General features: G+C 33.1%; 1 protein-coding gene across 3 annotated transcripts; it reads left to right on the top strand.

Moving 5' to 3' along the window:
• The first annotated feature begins 358 nt into the window (after nucleotides 1-358).
• On the top strand, nucleotides 359-18,011 carry LOC126823316 (uncharacterized). Of its 3 annotated transcripts, none has more exons than XM_050552072.1 (8): nucleotides 359-437; nucleotides 3,054-3,334; nucleotides 4,405-4,548; nucleotides 4,822-4,890; nucleotides 5,724-5,822; nucleotides 10,959-11,021; nucleotides 11,247-11,303; nucleotides 13,048-18,011. In XM_050552072.1, the coding sequence occupies exons 2-8, from the start codon at nucleotides 3,287-3,289 to the stop codon at nucleotides 13,864-13,866; spliced, it is 1,299 nt and encodes a 432-aa protein (XP_050408029.1). In that variant the 5' UTR covers nucleotides 359-437; nucleotides 3,054-3,286; the 3' UTR covers nucleotides 13,867-18,011. The 3 variants fall into 3 exon arrangements, with proteins under 3 accessions (XP_050408029.1, XP_055957624.1, XP_050408028.1); XM_050552071.1 differs by lacking the exon at nucleotides 359-437 and adding an exon at nucleotides 518-656; XM_056101649.1 differs by lacking the exon at nucleotides 11,247-11,303.
• Nucleotides 18,012-20,111: the final 2,100 nt, after the last annotated feature.

Raw genomic sequence — 20,111 nt, 5'->3', positions numbered from 1 at the left:
GTACTATTATTTGCTTAAAAGAAACCAGAAAGACTGACAGATAGGCCTACATAAATATTATCCATAAAACATTTCAAACTGTACAAATTCTGGTTTGAGAAAGACAACAGTGCACAGAATTACAAAGATTAGATTAAATTGTAGGCCTACATTTCTAGGTTGAATAATCGTTTTTCCAAAAGACCTACACATAAGACAATCTGTAATGTTTTTATTTTATTATTTTTTTTTGGGGGGGGGGTATCTCGAAAGAATGTGTAATAATATAAAAGAAAAGCTGCCTTTTAGATTTTTTTTTTTTTAAATGAAGTTGTCTCCCTTTTAAAATTGCTTGCATCGACCAGTTTGCTACAAACAAATGTCACGTGACACATTCTTCAAGCATGGAGAATCTGTACTGTTGTCAGCGTATTATTACTAGTTCGTGTATAATAGTGGTAGGTATTTAATACTAACCTATATTTATGCTTTTGTAATACAAACGGGTTTATAGTACAAGAAGAATTAGACTATTATACATGTATTCGATCAGTAAGTTGTACAATGATCTTGTAGTGTGACGCGTTTTTGTAAAAAGTCAAAAAGTTCTGTTTCTTCGATTTTTCTTCTTTCAACATAAAAAAGCAGGAATTTCTCCATTCGTCAGTGCCACGACAGTAAGTTACTTACTTCCATCCTATAAATATAAGCGAAGGCGGCTCGGTATATTTGTGCATTTATAGTTATGGTTGGACATTTTTTATTGATAGGGTTTAGAAATTAGGATTGAAATTTGATTAGACTAGTATTAGACGGGAAATCATATGAATGATACCGGTAGGCCAACCTTTTTAGGATCATGAACAGTTCTGCTAAAAAGTGTCCAGCTCTGTGGCCCTTGTGTCTGAGTGATAGGCTTAGATATTATAGGCCCACATTCAAATTTGGTCATACATGTATATGGTACGGGCCCACAATTTCTTATGAACAGAAAAATATGCAATTGTTCTTTTTTAATTATTGGTTAGATGAGGAATTGACAATTGTATTAAATTTCAAAATGGCCCTTGTTTCACTTTGTAGAATGTTGTGAATTCATTTAATCTGTTTGAAAGTTATATTGCTTTATTTTTTATTCAAATTAATGAAACGAAGAAGCCATTTGTATTTCAACAATTTCCATTAATTATGGTAGACTTTTTCAAGAGTTATTTATAGCCCAAGTTTAATTATTGGTTAGATGAGGAATTGACAATTGTATTAAATTTCAAAATGGCCCTTGTTTCACTTTGTAGAATGTTGTGAATTCATTTAATCTGTTTGAAAGTTATATTGCTTTATTTTTTATTCAAATTAATGAAACGAAGAAGCCATTTGTATTTCAACAATTTCCATTAATTATGGTAGACTTTTTCAAGAGTTATTTATAGCCCAAGTTTAACTTTCCCTTATAAATCCTGTACAGAGTTTTCTTCAAAAATTCTGAGAGAGTGTTTGTTTGGGCACAGGAATCTGACCTTTCATCCATATATATGCATACACCGAACTAGCGTATAGGCCTATATGATAAAAAAAAGAACAGGAATGCAATGCTTGTTGAGGCCTCGATTTTACCTGCTCTCGCTTAGTAATTTTCAACAATTAGTAATGTCAGGCAATCAAGCCTCTGTCGATTCACTCAGATATGTTTTTTATTCAATCTAGTCATTTTGATTTGCGTAAATACTCCCCACAAAAAGATATCATAGCCACTTGTTTCCAATATTTACATTATTTTCGTTCGTTAACGCTTGTCATTGACTCCATGCGCTGACGTCACAGAAAAACCTAACCAACCTCTGAAGTCTTGTATCCTTCCGCCTCAAAATCATGAATATTCACCAAAACCTGGCAGAAAATACATATTTAAACCTTCTTCTTCGATTCTACAACCAAAAGTCAACAAAAATCACCATGCAAAAGGTGGATTTTAATTAAAAGGGAGATAAAAACTAAAAACATCTTTGGCCCTTGTTTCAATGGTCTATTCACTGCGGATCGATTTTGTGTGACGTTAGCGCATGGAGTCGGTGACAAGCGTTAACGAACGAAAATTGGCTATGATATCCTTATGTGGGATAGTAATTTTTTGGTATTTATGCAAACCAAAATGGCTAGATTGAAAGAAAAAACATATTGTCTAGTTGAGTATGGTGTATGCATACGGATGAAAGGTCAGATTCCTGTGGTTTGGGAGAGGGTGGGGTTCCCATTTTTATTGGATGAAATTGATAGTATTCAACATAATTTGGGATGACTTTAGCAAATACAAGTGGCAACTATTCTACAGTTTCTTATATTTTTACCTTTGTGAAAGTTTTCTGAATTGTTTAGTATACTGAGCAAAAATCTGAGTAGGCCTAGGCTACTGTACAAAATGTAATACGATTACCTGTTTGATTTGCTTACAATAAGCTTACTTAAAATTACTTATCATTGTAACCTTATAGGCCCTATACCCACTGTAATCAGAAACGGAGTAGTGTACTGAAGATTTTTATAAGCTTTATAATCCCTTGAATATTACAGTTATGCAACAATTAGATAGATTTGAATTGTCCCCGCAGTGATGAAGAGTGTATAGGCCTTAAACGAACAGTCCTTGGTTTCTCAGAGTAGGCATATTCAGTGATAATTTTTAAAGTACATTTAAATATGGCCACTAATTTTAAAAAAATAGGTGATTTACTGTGCATGAAAGTTTCAGCCCAAAATATTGAATCATACGAATATGATCACCAAATTTGCATAACTCAAATTGTAGCTAATTCTTTGTGCAAATACATTTACAGCAAGTTTTATTGTAATTATGACAAGCTTATCCAGATAGTACAGCTGACATTGTTTAAACCTGTGGCCTATAATATAAAATTGTTTGTTTCTTTGTCACAGAGCTTCAGATATTTGCATTGAAGTACTTATGTAGCAAGCACTTTAAGAGATTTTAAACACAGAATTAACCGGTTTTATTCATTAAAATATATCTGGTTAGAGTTCTTGTAACACATTCAGTTTCATTTTTTTTTACTTTTCAGTAATTTGGTTATTATTTGGATTTACAATGGCAAAAGCACCTACATATGTAAACTGTAGAAGTCCTTACTATCCAGACATTCAAAGATTTCCTTTCAGTATCGGTAACAACAAGCAAAGTAAAACCAGGTTTTAAGTGGATAGAAAGAACAGAAATTATGCTCAAAATGGATCCATAGCTCAAGCTCAAGATAGAATAGGAGTACTAGTATTATTTATCAAGATTAATTCCATAATGAATACATCTTTGTCGACTACCAACCCATTGATACAACAGCACCAGGTAAGAAGACTGATATCTACATTACCGGTATAAATAATCTATGTACAAATATATATAGAATTATAATCATTATATTAAGACTCACTCCTCATTGGACCATCATATTTCTCCTTTCAGACTGAGGGTCACGGTGGGTAAGACGCTGGCTGGCTAGCAGCCTGGAGGTCAGGTGTTCTATCCCTGCATTGGCCGAGAAAGTGCATCCAGATTTTCCAGTGTGGTTTCCCCTTTTTAGTGATGCAGGACCAAGGGCCTGACAAGGACAGCTGTCTAGTTATTCGGACAGGATGGAAAACTGAGGTCCTGTGTACACATGACATGCACGTAAAAGATCTCTTGACAGTTGGAATTTGATATAAGAGTAGGCTGTAGTGCCGCTGTCCTGGCAAAGTTTCCCTCATAGCACACTGTATGGCGTATGCCCGTCTTTATTAGCCCAGTTCGGAGTAGGACGTTAAACCACATTTCATTTCATTTCCATTCAGACTGCTACAACACATGGAGGGGTGGATGGCCGAATGGTTAGCATGTGCGCGCTGTATCAAACGGTCTGTCATTTAGTCAACTGGCGTGGTTTCGATTCCCCAGTTGTACGTGACAAGGAGTAGGGTCGCCTGTCCAATCTCGTGGGTTTTCTCCGGTTTCCTCCCACTGCTAAAGACCCCTATGCGCAAGCGAATTATTGAAATAGAATTGAACCATATGTTAGTCCCAAAATGACCTAGTTTGTGTCGAATAGACATTAAACCCCATATCTCTCTCTCGCTGCAACACATACATAATATAAGCTACAATAGAGTCTGTATTTACCAGCCACTCAGGGGCATTTTCATGACTGACAGCTGCTCATACTGTAGTTAAAGAAGCTGCAGATACCTAACTAAAACTGGGTACAGTAGTCTTGAATAATGGGATAATGTGTCTTGAGGGTAATGATTTGACAGGGACAGTTTTGCTTTGATATTTTCTACCCTACACCTCATCGTTTCCTTCAATTTTATTTTGCGCTCATTTATTATTTTGTTTTCATTTGAGGTTATTAGTAAAGACTTACGATTCTTTTTCTTCAGAATACAAATGATCCCAGTTCTGCCATTGTACCTTTCTTAAATGATGGTGAAGGAGCAAGTTTTCCTGTAGCAGCTATAGTTATTATTGCTGTTGCTTGTTATGTTATTTTGATGTTTATAATTTTTGCTTTGGTCAGATGCTACGTAAGTCCACAATATTTTTTCCACATTTTCCCAGAAAATTCAGTAGAGTCAGATACTGATGAACCATTTGTATTAAATGTCAGCAGAACTAGACTACAAATGTAGTGACCGTATTCAGGATCCACAGAAATATTTTGACTGTATAAAAGTTGATAATACATAAATATATGCTTTCATTGAGTTAAATTGGAGTTCAATGTTACAACCCTAGATATCAGTACAACACGTATATAAATGTATCTCTAAGTCTTATGTAAATAATGTTAATTTCAGTGTGGTAAACAATGTTCCACCATTACCTGTACTTGTTGTGGTAAACCAGATGTTTGTTGTACATTTGAGGTAAATAAAACTTTTCACAGTTAGCACATTTATTCAATGATACACGTGTGATTTATGAAACATTTTACAAACACATTCTCAGTGATACAAAAGTGATAAAACCTTTTACAGTTAACACATTCAATCACTGAAAGAGGTTGATAAAACTTTTTATATACTACATGTACATGTATAATTAAACATGCATTATGTACATGTAGATTTAGGATAAAGAGCTTGATGTTCTTGTTATGAGTATAATACATGTAGTTAAAAATAGATAATGGAAAATGAATATATTGAAAATTTCATTCCAATTACTGTTTCAAGATGTAACATAGATAGTTTATTATCATAGCCAGTCTTGATTATCCATTTTATCATTAAATTTAAATCATGCAGGTTTTTAAATCCATTTCAATCTTGGCCATCCGATGATCTAGAGAGTTGATTATAGGCTTGTAATGTGAATAAATGTATCTTTAATAATTTATATAAAATTTGATGCCAAAAGTCCTGCAATAGGCAGATTTTTCTCTTACATAATGCATCGTTAAAACATTCAGTGAGTAAATGATACAGATCGTGATCAAACTTTGTACAGTTAACACGTTCTATCACTGAACAGTGTGATTAATAAAACATTTCACAGTTAACACAGTCAGTTAATTAATAAGTGTGATAAAGCATTTCACGGTTAACTTGGTCAATCACTGATATAAGTGTGAAATCTGACATAACTTTACAACACCTGCAATAGACTTGTTACAAATTGATTCATCAATCAATTGCAATCTCCTACATGTATATCAAGTTATTTTAAGATGTATATACTTATTACTTACATATTTCAGGGTAAGAGAACAGATTGGGGTGCATGTTGTGCTAATAACGAGTCAACTGTCGCTTGTATTACCTGTGCCTGTTGTGATCGTATCTGCCTTCCCAGAAAGGTATTAAGATATTTACTTAATTTACTAGACTTCATTTCAAATTTTGCTGAAGGTTAATGGTTTATACAAAAAGTTGAATAATGCTAGGCACCCTTGTCTAAAAAGTGAATTTAGTGATCTAACAAATTTAGCACTAAGTATTAAGACCCATGAGGGGTGTAGTGTGGAAAGTACAATTAAACAAAAACTCCCCAAATCCAACGTGTGACACATACATGTACTCTGCTACATATTTTGATAGCCTTGTAGTCTATTACGGTCTCTGGTTGTATTTGTTTCTTATTCTCTTGTTAGGACTCACATTGTGTATATTTTTATCTCCATTGTTCAGACGGTTATCTTAGTATTAGTTAAGACGCTTGTCTTACCAGGAATAACAATGCAACAGATCGTTTTTAGGTTTTATATATCAAGCACTGGTTACATAAGAAACGAGCATAGATTACAATAAAGTCATCCTCTCAATCCCATTCCACCCAGACTCGCTGGGAGTCTGCTGATAGGAATTTCTACATATTCTCTCCTTGAATCTAGCGGCTATGCCCAGAGATATGATAGTTTTCAGCTTTAAGTTTTGCCTATCAATTATCTTATTTGTTAAATATGACGTAATTAATTTTAATGATTAGTCATTCGGCTTATACATGTATGGACAGTGTTAGATGTGTTATTTTGTTATTAACCCAGAATTAAATATTTACCAAATTATAGCTGATTTTATATAACAACTTATTAATGAGATCTGACTTATCTACAATACATGTATGTGAACCCAAAAATTATTTAAAGATATAATATAATGCTATCATTAATTTAAAGAGCAAAAATTCTATCAATCTAATTGTGGGGGTGACTGAATGGTTTAAAGCATGCGCCTTAGATCATAAGGTCTGTCATTGAGTCAAGTGGCATGGTTTCGATTCCCTGCTTTTAAGTGAAAATGAGGAGGGCCACCTGTCCAACCTCATGGTTTTTCTTTGAAGATCTCCGGTTTCGTCACACAGCTAAAGATCCCACCGCGCTAGCAAATTATTGAATTGATATTGAACCATATATTAGTTTCGCAATTTGTTTCTAATTTGTTTGGAGGGGAGTTGAACCTCTCTCCCTCTCCCTCTCTCTCTCTCATTAAGACATCAGGTACATTAGTATAGTACTCAATACATTTTTGAATCTCCTGAACCGATCTCTTGCAATTGAATCAAATGGCAGCAAAATTATTCTTGTTTGAAGATATGCTTACAATTATAGCATGTATATTAAGGCCTCATACATGCCAGAATTCAGGTCAAATGTAGGAATTTACAATATATGCGTACACCCAAAAGTACCCTTACTGAATATTTTAGGCCGGGCAATTGTGTGTGGGCCTATATGATAAAAATAAAACTGTTCTTCTAAAGGTGTTTCTTTTTTCGTGACTGCCTTGAAAATCTCTTAATGAAGCCTTGCATGTGTGCTTGTATTAACTTTTAGATATATATATATTTACCTATCTTCTGTAATGATTTTTTATTGATTATCTGTCATGTGTGACTAGATGAAAGAAAACGGAAAGAGATCATGGTTTGTCAATTACCAGTACTATATTGAATCAATATTGAATATATGAACACTTGACATGGCTTCATTCTTTATTTATGATAATGAATAGATCAAAAACAATTGCTACGCTCTAGTTAATAATTTAAAGGAGCAGTCTATAGAAAATCTAAATTTTCTATGCTTCAGCTAGAGTTTTCTCCCATTTTACATTTGGAGAGAGTGAGAGAAATGGGGTTTAACATCCACTGGACACAATTTTATTTCTATAATTTGCTTGCATGTAGGGGTCTTTAGCAGTGGGAAGAAACCGGAGAACCCGGAGAAAACCCACGAGGATGGACCGGCGACCCTACTCCTTGTCATGTACCACTGGAGAATCGAAACCAGGCCAATTGACTCTATGACAGACCTTATGATACAAAGCGCATGCGCTAACCATTCGGCTATCCAACCCTCTTTTACATTTGGACTTGTGAAAGCTTGCAAACATGGTATAGGATTGTTTCGAAAGTCAGTAAGATTATTCAAAGTGGGGGAGAGAGAAAAATGGGGTTTACCATCCACTCAACACAAACTACGTCATTCCGGGACTAACATATGGTTCAATTTTATTTCAATAATTCGCATGCGGATAGGTGTATTTAGCAGCGGGAGGAAACTTGAGGACCCAGAAAAAAACCCAGAATGTTGGACAGGCAACCCTTTTCCTTGTCACGTACAATGGGGGAATCGAAACCACGCCAGTTAAATCAATGACAAACGCTAACCAATCGGCCATCCAACCCCCCTTTTACTTTTGGACTTGTGAATGCTTGTGAACATGGTATAGGGTTATTTTGAAAGTCAGTAAGATTATTCATATGAGTTTAAAGGAGGAACCTATGAACAGGTTAGGTACTAGTTCAGGTATTGGTACAACTGAATTATTCTTTCCAGGAACCCTGTTAAAATCTCTTATATTTTGATTGTATAGTTTGAAGTTATCAAATTCAGAGTGATAGCAGACAAAAAAATTTCAAACTTGGTTTATTTGGGCATAAAGAAGAACCTAATTGAATTCAAAAGTTTTAGAAAATGTATTGCAGAGCAAATTTCCGTTCAGTTTTTTTTTTCTGACATATACGTATAGTAGGCCTACAGATTTTCTGAGTTGGGATTTGTTTTGATAAGAATTGAAGCATAATAAATGTTTCTTCAAACTTCAGAAAACACAGCAGTGGTGTAAGGTAACAATTCAAGCAAAATTGATTTGTTTTAATTTTACTTTTGTTTCATTTGTTCGGATTTTTGTTTGTTTTATTTTTGTAAAATTTGTAAATTTAACAATTATGCCATTTTGTTTGATATGAAGATTAACTAGTTTGATTGTTAATACATTTTGTAAATGGATATTTTTGATATGGAGATTTACTAGTTTAATTGTTAATACTGTTTAATACATCTAGTATTACTTTGTAAATGGATATTTTTTAAGCACAAAATCTGTTATTTAAAGATGTATTATGTAAGAGCTAAATCTCTTTATCGGCTCTTTATTTAAATCTAACATAATGCCTCTTTAAAAAGAGATAAGCTTACACCTATAAATATGGGTTGTTATTTTGTTATTGCTGTCAGGACAAGATAAATCTTTGGACTAAATTTGAAAATATATAAAAAAGTTATCAGCTTATTAAGTCTGGAACAGTGGGATAAATCTTTAAAATTATTTTCAATCTAAAAGTGACAAGTTCGGCCGAGTCTGGGTACAAGCCACCAGCAAAGTAACAAAAGAATTTTGTTATACATACATGTATGCAGGTCAAAAGGTATTTTAAATCAAACTTAGAACGAGATATTAAATGTTTTATTTTTTTTAATTTGAACCATATTGTTTTGATTTATTTTATTATTATTCGATTTATATAGCGCTTCATTACACATGAGTGTTTCTAAGCGCATATTTGAATATGTTATTCTTTTGGCAGACATTACGTACACGTAAAAGAAACCTTTTATTATCGCACTTGAAACAATGTTAAGGGAGGGTTATTATAAAAGGTTCTGTCCGTCCTTTCATCTAGGTTTTTTTTTTTAAGCATTTATCTTGAACCACACAAGATATCGTTACTGAACTGTGTACACAAATCAATTGAGAAGTTTTTGCTAATTATAAATTTCTTATTTGATTAAAGGGTGTATTGCTCTATTCTTTGGAACCTTAAAGTAGACGAAAATGGGTCAAAAGTTCAGAAGGCAAATATTAATCTAATATGAATGTATATAAAGAGGTCTATATTCAATTTTTTATTGTAATTTCTAATTAGCTGTATTAATTGAGCGATTTTATATATATAAACTTGCTTTCGAAACAGAATTGTTTAATCTGATATCAATGGAGGTTGGTCCGGATATCGTAAATAACGATACTTCGTGTGATCAATTTTAAGATACGTGCATTTATAGTTCAGTGGTAAGCACGATAATATGTTTGGGGAATTTTGTAAAAAGTCCAAATTGAAGGGAAGTTATTTACGCCTGCTCAATCCATTCTACACATTTTTTAAAATTTTTATTTTGTCGTTTGTGAATCGCCCATTAATTAATACTTTGCATTCTCTTGTAGGATATGTTTTTTATTTGTTAATTATAAATGACGCCCAAAATCATGGAGTACAGGACTCGTGCACTGATTTCAAAATGTGCATTGTTCTTAGATATTTGCTAAGACCACCTAAAGATAAATTTTAAATGTTCCTATTATTAATTAAAACAGGTTTAGCGTTAGTTTTTATATTTTACGCTGACATTTATTACTTTAAATCTTCCTAGTGCTAAAACGGAAAATGTGACCTTTTGACCTCTGGGGTCACAAAGAACAAATGTGAATTTAGCAAGTTTACATTTTTATTGATAGTGTGATTACTTTCGATCATTTTCAGCTTATTTTCATGATACAAGAATGACCGCGTGTTCACTTTCAGTGAAATTGAACCCATTTGACCTTTGACCCCGAATATCTCGGAAATGCCCCAACGGCGGACTGATTACCACTCGGCATCGTATTCTACGCAAAATTTCACTCTAGAAAAGTTGGGTCTGGTTTTGTGCCCATTTGATGGACCCCCCCCGCGCTGAGCCTCCAAACTATATTAGGATCCTATATTTTCACAGCTGGAAAACAACATTAATATTGATTGGGAAGGACCAATCTTGAATTTTAATTTGTGTTTTTAATTTCAAATATTATAGAAAATACTGCGTTAAAGGTTTAGCTTCTTTAATTGTTATCTTTCCACTGAAACAAATCATCACAAGTCATGTTATTTATTTTGAAGAAACTCTTATATAAATACACTGTACAACATATACATGTACCAACAAGAATCGTCTTAATATCATGTTATTGTGTTTACAGGATGTTGATTGTGTTGGTATCATGTTTGTGATCGATGTCTAATATCATGTTGTTATGTTTACAGGACGTTGATTGTGTTGGTATCATCTTGTATGATCGATGTCTAATATCATGTTATTGTGTTTACATTACTTTGATTGTGTTGGTATCGTCTTGTGTGATCGATGTCTAATATCATGTTATTGTGTTTACAGGATGTTGATTGTGTTGGTATCATCTTGTGTGATCGATGTCTTGGAGAAAATGGATGTTGTTCGGTAAGATTACACAAATTTTTATCTCAGATTTATTTGTGTAAGATTTTCTTTCTTTAAGAATCAATAAGAAGAGATCATGATATTTGATTGAGTAGGTACACAACCACTGTGACAACTAATATCAGACAGGTGTTCTAGAAAGGTTTAACCAAAAGATGTATTATGGGTATAGCTGTATTCACATACAGATGCTAGAATTTAATGCAATTTGTTTTGCCATTTTAGCAATATTACAATACACCTCTCAATGTACGTCCTGAACCTGTATGTCAGTGTGATAATGTAAGTTTAATGGTCGGCATGATAATAAGTTTAATGTTTGGCATGGTAATAAGTTTAATGTTTGGGATGGTTGTATACTGTGATGCAATGAAATCAGTCTACTTTTGTAAATGCACGATTGTAAATCTTGTTTGAGCTTCATTTAAATCCTGCAATTCAGAAGATAACAACATCAGATCACGATGATAACATGTGAGAACGATGCATTAACCACAGATCAATTCTCTCCATAACAAAGAAGTGAATTTGACAGTGTGGGAATGTTGAAAATCATGAATTTAATTAAAGCGTAGAGATGGTCACACTTCCTGCTGACTTTTGATATTTACCCTTAGTGCCTATGTTTTACTGTAAAATACAGTCATAATAAATCAGTGGTGCATTTTCATTGCATCTTAGTATAAAAAGTTTAATTTTACGGATGGTAATAAATTTAAAGTTTGGCATGTAAATAATGTCATGGTTGTCATTATCATATTTATACCATTAAAATGTGGTTGTGTATTGGTGTAGCCCTTTTTGTCTGTCCGTTCATCTGTCTGTGAATATTGCACAGACTAAATTTATCATCCGATCTTTTTGAATTTTCGGATAATTCCATTCAGAGGTATAGCCCTTGATTACTTTGTAGGATCTTTAGAATGTTCTAATATAAAAGATATTATCTGATCTGTCTTAAACATCAATGCATTATTCAGATGAGTGGAACACAGAAGCCTGTCGAATTTCAGTTAATTAATTGTAGAGTTATGGCCCTTATTAACTTTGCAGAATCTTGTGAATGTTCTAGTGACAATAGTTATCACCCATTCTTCTTGTTCATCATAAAACAAAGAATTCTATCAATTTCTACAGCTATTTAATTTCAGCCATTTCTGATAAGACTTCTATTGTTGATCTGTTTCTAGAATCTTTGATCAGCTTGAAGTTATGTTGAAATGAGTAAAACAACGTTTACTTTTATATTTTTATATGGCCTTTGTACACTCTGTAATACACTCTGTAGATTTTTAATTTGCAAAAGTCATCAGTTGTTCAATTTTGAATATTGGAATGAATAACAATTTCTGATATTTTGTGTCCAGTACAGAATTTTTTTTGTTATCTTTGTATTTAAATGTTTTATTGTTTTTAAATGCATGCATGTGAAATGCAGTTATAATTATTCCATTAGAGAACTAAAACCTCATTTCACTTCAATAAGAGAAATTACTGACAACTTTCTGCTTAGTTAAACTTGTAAGATAGGAATTCTATGATATTTCTGTATCCATGATATGTCGTTATGTATCATTCTTCAAAATTTGTATTGTGTATGTGAAATTCGTATGCATGTCATGTACAAATATAGAAAAACAATGAAATGGTCTCTTGAAATGATAATCAATTTTAGAATAAAATTTATCCAAAAAGATAATTTTCTGTTCAAATAGTTTGGTTTAAAGTCTTAAAGTAAAGTGCATATGTCCAAAACAAAAATTATGCTTTTTTGAGATGAAAGATTTTCACTTCTGTGTACAATTTTTAAAATTCAGGGTCCTATTTCACAGAAACTTAAATCTCCTTAAAATTTTATTAAACTAAAATTTCATCCAAACTTACATGTACATACGTAAAATTTATTTTTAATTTTAGTGATTTTAGTTGAAGTTTTTGTGTAACATGGCCCTATACACTGTTACAACCATAAGATAGATTTTCTTGATTGTAGGGATTAACTGGGACTGTTATTTTTATTTTTCAGTGTGGTAATATGCAGGGATGTGATTGTCAGTGTAATTTAGATTGTGATACTATCAATTGTTTGTGTTTTCAAATACATCGAACTAATCGTCCACCCAGTCCACCACCGCCATACAAGAACTACTCTAACAATGCTTCGACTGAAACATTCAAACAACCTCCATCCACTTTGTCCACACCATCAACAGGTGGATCTGTTATTGTGTCGGCACCCACCACCGGCAGGTCATTAAGTCCATTATTTACTGATAGAAGCTTTGATGTAGAAGCCAAATCTACGCAAACACCAAGGAATCTTTATCCTGTCATTGATTATGTTCATCCCTCTTTGTCAACGACACGTTCAACTAAAAGTACAAAATCCTCTGTGGCCCCACACACAAATAAACAACTTTTTGCCCCTAGAAATGCTGCACAATTACATCAGAAAAAATCAGGTGCAAAGACACCAAGATCGACAAGGGATGGAAATACTTCTGCGAGAGGGAGTCACAGATCTACTACGCCACTTAATGAAAGAGAGGAATATACTAACAGAAGTGAAACTTCAAGAAGTAAATCTGATACAAGTATAATAGACATTGAAGACACAGAATCTAGTACCATATCGCCCCATCCCGGTCGGGTGCATACATCAAAAAGTGCTAATAGTGCCAACACAACATTAGAAAGTTCAAGAAAGATATCGTCACGTTCCATACCCATGTCATCCTCATCCAATCAGAATTCATCGCTCAACTCAACATCAGAAGCTCTTCTTGCTCAATATCAATTAATGGATGCTAGTAAATTATCAAGTTCATTGGAAAATAATGCCTAATTGTACAGCCTAATTTACAATTATGGCCACAGTGGTTAGAACAGATTATGATAAAATATGAGTATAAACATTTAGATTGATCATCTTCCCAATCCAGTCATTCACATACTCTACTTACATGTACCTGGATTACTTTCTTCTTTTATAAAACCAGATTTCTTCGACTACTTCCCAGGTGTAATTATTGTAAAATTTGATTTTTGAGTTCCCATATTGTAATTGCTGTATCATTCACTGTATTTGTCTGAAACATTTCGAATGGACTGAATTACTATTTCAGAACTTCAGTTGAGTATTCCCTTAATTTGACTTGCTAGATACTGTTTTTTTGTGGTTTTTTGAAAGCTCAAATCAAGGGAGACAAATCATTTATTAAACATAGCACGTTTTACTTCCCTGGGAAAATGTCAGTGGTAAGATTGCAGCTGTTTCAACAGTGCATTAAATACTGCAACGAGTGTGTTTTGAAACTAAATTAAGAGTTCCAATTAACGTCCAATATAAAAGCTGTTTCCCCCACTTTAATTAGTTAAACAACAAGTATATTTAAAGTTTCATATAGTTTCATAATATTATCACTTTGAGAATAAATTTTTGAACTTTCTTTTGTTCTATCCATTTTGCTCAACTAAAATGAATGTTTGATTTTGAGTAACAACGAGTATTTTTGGTTTTCATTTATTGTGACAAAAAAGAAGGTAGAATTATATGAAACTACAAAATATGTGATATATTTTAATACTCGGTTTTAATATCACAGAATATCTTCTGGTTTTTGAAGAATTGTTCAGTGAAATGTCTATTTTTGACAATCGTTTGTAAATTATAATAAATATGTGTATTTTTGTATGTTTATTGTTTGTTTAATACTTAATAGGTAGTGTTATTTTTTTTTTATCTTGTTTATTTGATGTGATCAAATTTTATTTCCCAGTTAGTAATAAGGTAAACCAGTTAAACACATATTTTCATGACTCTAAAATACATAATCATCAACTGTGATATATGTTCAGACTACTAGGAAAATATATTGAATTTGCCAAAACCATGGTACCTTAATTAAGAGATACTTCAAAACATAACATTTTAAGTGATACAAATTTTAATGCAGTGAGTGCAGTAACTATGCTTGTTACTATTACAGCACATAATGACTAAAGAGTGAGGAACAATATATTATAATTAAATTGTTGGGACTTATTATGGAATTTTAGACTATAATATTATTTAATTCCATAAGTGACAGCTAGAAGTATGGTTAACTATTCACAAACAAAACAAGGTTAATATGGATATAACTAACAACGATGTTGCATAACACATAAAGCCAGGTAATGTTTTCAAAAAGACCAGTATGTTTTGCAAAAGTTATTTAATAACAGAGAAGTAGTTATATCCATATATACCTTGTGTTTTTTTTATATTGTTTTTCCTGGTAGTTAGAAATTTAGTTTACTAGGTAGACTATATAGTAAACCTGCTCTTGGAAGTAAATCTTTAACACTAGAGATTCAAATTGTAAATTGGCTTATGAGCTAAACCTTTAAGGGCTTTGTATTTTCTGAAAAAAAAGCTCTGGCTATAGTCTATATATTTTTTTTATCAATAATACCCATTGTATGCCATGACTTGTAAATATTAACATTTGATTTTTATAAATGTGCATCAAAATTGGTGATAGGAAATTAAATTATGCAGTAATATATCACCATATGGCAGCAGACTTATTATTATTATTATCCGCTAGAAGTAATTACATGTATCTAGTAGATGTAGTTGTATACCTGCAAATTTTAAACATTGCTCATGCATATTGTAACTTTTAAAATTGGACAAAATCCCACATTATATTTGATTGGAAAGTATAGATCTCCTAGTATATTATATTTGTTATTCTAATGTTATATATTGTCTTATATTTGTTATTGAATTTGTTGTTACTGTGATATAGGCTTGCTTTAGCAAGGACACAGAGGCCTTACATATTTATGTGTGCTTATTTATAGTATAAAATTCTCACAGTGCTTTTTGTTGGACAATTATTTGACATACTAGCCAAACAATTGTAAATGATATTTTGTATATATATATGACATATTTTACGCAATAATAAACAAAACATAATCATTTGTTTTAACAGAATGGAGGAAGAGGGGGGGGGGGCATCATTTTTATTATAACTAAATAATAAATGTCAGAATTTGTAATTTTGAAGTGTGTCCACTAAAATGTAGCTTTGGGATTCTGATGAATTGAGAAGTAATGCTTAAGATAATGCTAATGCTTGGGTGCCATTAATGTCTGAAATTGGAACTGCCTTATTTTAATAATTTATGAAGAGGTAATAAAACCTGTTATTATTTACAAGCTTGTAGTTCTAGGGTAATTTTACTCTGGCAAATAATTTTTTATGTGGTTCTTGTTTCATAACAAAATAAGATATTATTGTAGTTTGTAATTCTAGGTTAGTTTTAATCTGGAATGTAAACTTAATTTCTATGGTTCTATTTGATTAGTTGTAACAAGATGTGATATTAGTTAAATTTCTAACTCTAGGGTAATTTTATTCTGGCAGCACATAAGTCAGTATTTATGGTTCTTGTATCTGGTTGTAATAAAACCTGTTATTTAAAAAGCTTGTAGCCTTATGGTAAGTTTTCTCTGGCAAGTTATTTTTTGTAGGGTTCTAGCTTAATAGTTGTAACAGGTCTGATATTATTTAAGTTTGTTGATCTATGGCAGTGGTTCTCAACCTTTTTTGCCAACGGCACACCAGGGAACACATGAAAAAATAGCGGCAAACCTGGATAAATATATATGAAAAATATCTGAATTTTGCAAAATAAAAACATGGTAAGTCAGACGGCATACAACCGTAGACAGAGACTAGTTATAGACACATAGAATGACTCAAATTGAATAAAGAAAAACACAGCTATGAACTTATAAGTAGACACCAATGAATACTCAATTGGGATCAGGCGTTTTTTCACATTTTCTTAGTGTGCCGTTCAAAATTTCGCGGCACACTTAGGATGGTGTGTCGTGGCACACTGGTTGAGAATCACTGATCTTACTCTGGATTGTTTACTTATTTTTTTAGGGGTTGATATTCATAGTTGTAACAAAATCTGATATTATTCAAGTTTGCATGTCCTTGGGTAATTTTATTCTGGCATGTAAACTTATTTTTATTAGGGTTCTGTATTCATAGTTTTGTCATTGTTGTGTTGTAATTGGCAGAATTTTCAATTTAAGATTTACGATTTTAGGGTTTATTATATATTAATGTAAAATTTGATTGTGCCTTTAAACTTTTTTTTGTATGGTTTATATTCTCTCTTAAATTTGAATGTTTGAAAATGTTTTTGGGAGAAATTGGTTTTGGTTCAACCACTGTGGATGGTATCTTGCTCTGGATGTTTCAAGTTATTTACAATGTTTTCACTATGAATTGTTTTAGATGCCAAGTCAATCTCTACAACTGTAAATGTGATCGAAATTCTTTCGTACACAATAGATCCATATGTTTAAAGCTTCTCAAATTCTATACATATATATCAGTTATAAATATAAGCATATTTTCAGGAAGCAAGGTTCCTACAATAGTAAAACTTTTGGGGAGATATGATCCATTGATCTTGATTATATGTGCCAAAACAAAATGTTTGAACCTTTTTCAACTTTGCAGTACTAATTATATTTGGGTGTCTAAATTTTGGACAATATAGTCTTCACTGGAAGGGGTATTATCTGTAGTATTACTACTCTACAATGATTTTAACACAGATTGTAACAAATTATATATTTTTCAGCAAGTCATAAAATTTATCATCAATTCTAATTTATTTTTTTTATCATCAATCCGTCCGTCCGATACCATCTTAAAACTATTTTGACAGTTATTTAATAACCTAAAGAGTTCATCTATAAAGACCAATGGTATTTTTGAATTCATATTGTGTATCTAAACTCAGTGATAGTTTATCGGTGATATTAGAAAGTGCACTGTTAGTTGTATTAATGTGCCAATATTATAGATTTCATCATATAACATGGAAATTTCTTTTATTAAATTATTGTATTAAGACTAATAATTATTGTTCTTTGTATGTTTCATTAAATAATTAGTGTATTTTCAGGAACATTCGTAGTATTGTTAATACAAAATTCACGTCTGTGGAGTCTTTGCATGATGTAAACACGCTATGTTAAAGACATCCACAATTTCCGTATTCTACAAAGCACGGTATTTCGGGATATTGTTTACGGGACGGAATGAAACTTTGTTCTCGATATACGAAAATACCTACCCAAAAAAACATATTTGGAAGGTAATCGGGGATATTTTTGGCAACAATACTGTTTTCAGTCTTTTTTTCATCGATATTGTCAGACGAAATATGCCCCCCCCCCCCCGTTTGCCTGTGGATATTTTTAATTGATTTTGTCTCTTTGGTGCCATATACATGTGTTTTTGGCCCAATATTTTTGCACCAAACGACTGTGTTTTAGGCAAATCCTGTTTTTATTAACCCGATCGGATTTTGGTGAACATTGTGTCTGTTCATCAAAACATCAGGGCGGCCGTCTAGAAAATTGTCACTGATGCCACCGAGAGCAATTGTCGGGACGCTATCGGACTCGGGTTGGTTGGCAGCACCGATGCACCGTTGGACGACCGATAGTAGAAACACCGAATAGGCTGTCGGGGTGCAATGGCTAACGGTACTATGGTCCTCAAAATTGACTATTTTTAGATTTCCTGCTCGAGCCGCTGATATCAGCGTCGGGCTATTAAATAAAGCGGTCTATCCTTTTCACAAATCGCCTGCGCGACAGTGTGAATGCATGACTTATCGTTCTTGTACCAACATCGGGAACATCTACCATTGGCAAAAATCCGCCTTGAGCAAAGTATCGCTCAGCTGCAGCGGCGAATCTAGTGATTGTGGTCTGAAACAACAGAAAAATATTCGTTGCCTATAGATCCAGGCCACTTTTGATTAAACTTTATTTCTTTATTTGATTCAGGCGTATATTTAATATGAAGAGCCGGGCACAGATTAAAGCCTGCAGTTCAATCCGATTCAATAAGGTACCCAAAAGGATCATATTTCCCACTCCACCAAAAAGGGGTTGAATTATTTTATTACCTGGGAGTATATCGTTCAAGCGAAAGGTCCAGAATATCCATGAACAACTCCCCGAATATTGGTTTGGAAAATCTGTATTTAAATGTTCCTCCGTAGGCCTAAAGTCCTCAAATGGATTCACTTGAGGCCGGAACACTCAGTGGGTCGCGAAAAACGTGTCCGCACCCACTCGCCACATGTTAGGAATACCGACCGGACTACTGGAAGTGTTTTTTTCTGCCGGACAGAACAATCGCCTGTCGGCTTTGGGTCCGATAGGGTGTCGGAACCTGTCGGTGTTTCTATGCGGCCTCTCCAGTCGTCTATCTGCTGTCGGACTTTCTGTGCCCCCGATGTGGGCTTTTAGCCGCACAGAAGCACTGACAGGGCTTATAGTTGGACCGCTGACACCGTCAGTTGCTATCTGAGTTTCTTGTCGGCCCCCCCTAACTTAAAGATACATTATGGGAGATTCGATAACGAGTTGGCAGTTCTCACTATAATAATTAAAAACTAGATAACGTAAAGGTAATTTGCTGAAAGTTTCATTCAAATTGATCCACTATGAACCGAGAACTAAGGGAATGTAATTTCTGCCTAGCCTTCGTCATCATTACTAAAGTCAGTAGGATAAACAGCATATAGTCTCGATTATCCATTTAATCGAGAAGGAAAGTTATGCAGTAAATCGGCTCACAATCCACTTAAGATCGCAGGCTAGCGATGCCATCTAGAGTTGATTATGGTCTGGATAAGTTAATTAATGTCTAATTAATAATTTAGATAACATTTCAGGCCTAAAGAAAGACCTGCAATAGACAGATTTAGCTCTTGCATAATGTATGTTTAAGCACATGCCATTTTATGAGTTAAATGCATGTGCTCTTTTAAAGGCTCAATACCACTCTTCTTGTTACTATTCCAATTAACTGGTGATGCAAATTTCATCTTAACACACCTAATTTTTTTTTCCTGGAAAAATTCAACTAAATGATTTGAAAAGCCTGACGTAAAGCTTTTCAAATGTGACTTGGATTTAAAAATAGGATTTAATGGATAATTTACACAACAGGTAAGACACTAACACATCTAGTACTTAGAATAAGGCTA

Source organism: Patella vulgata, chromosome 6, assembly GCF_932274485.2.
Source record: "Patella vulgata chromosome 6, xgPatVulg1.2, whole genome shotgun sequence".
Taxonomy (NCBI): Eukaryota; Metazoa; Mollusca; class Gastropoda; family Patellidae; genus Patella; species Patella vulgata.
This window is presented reverse-complemented; position numbering and strand designations above follow the sequence as displayed.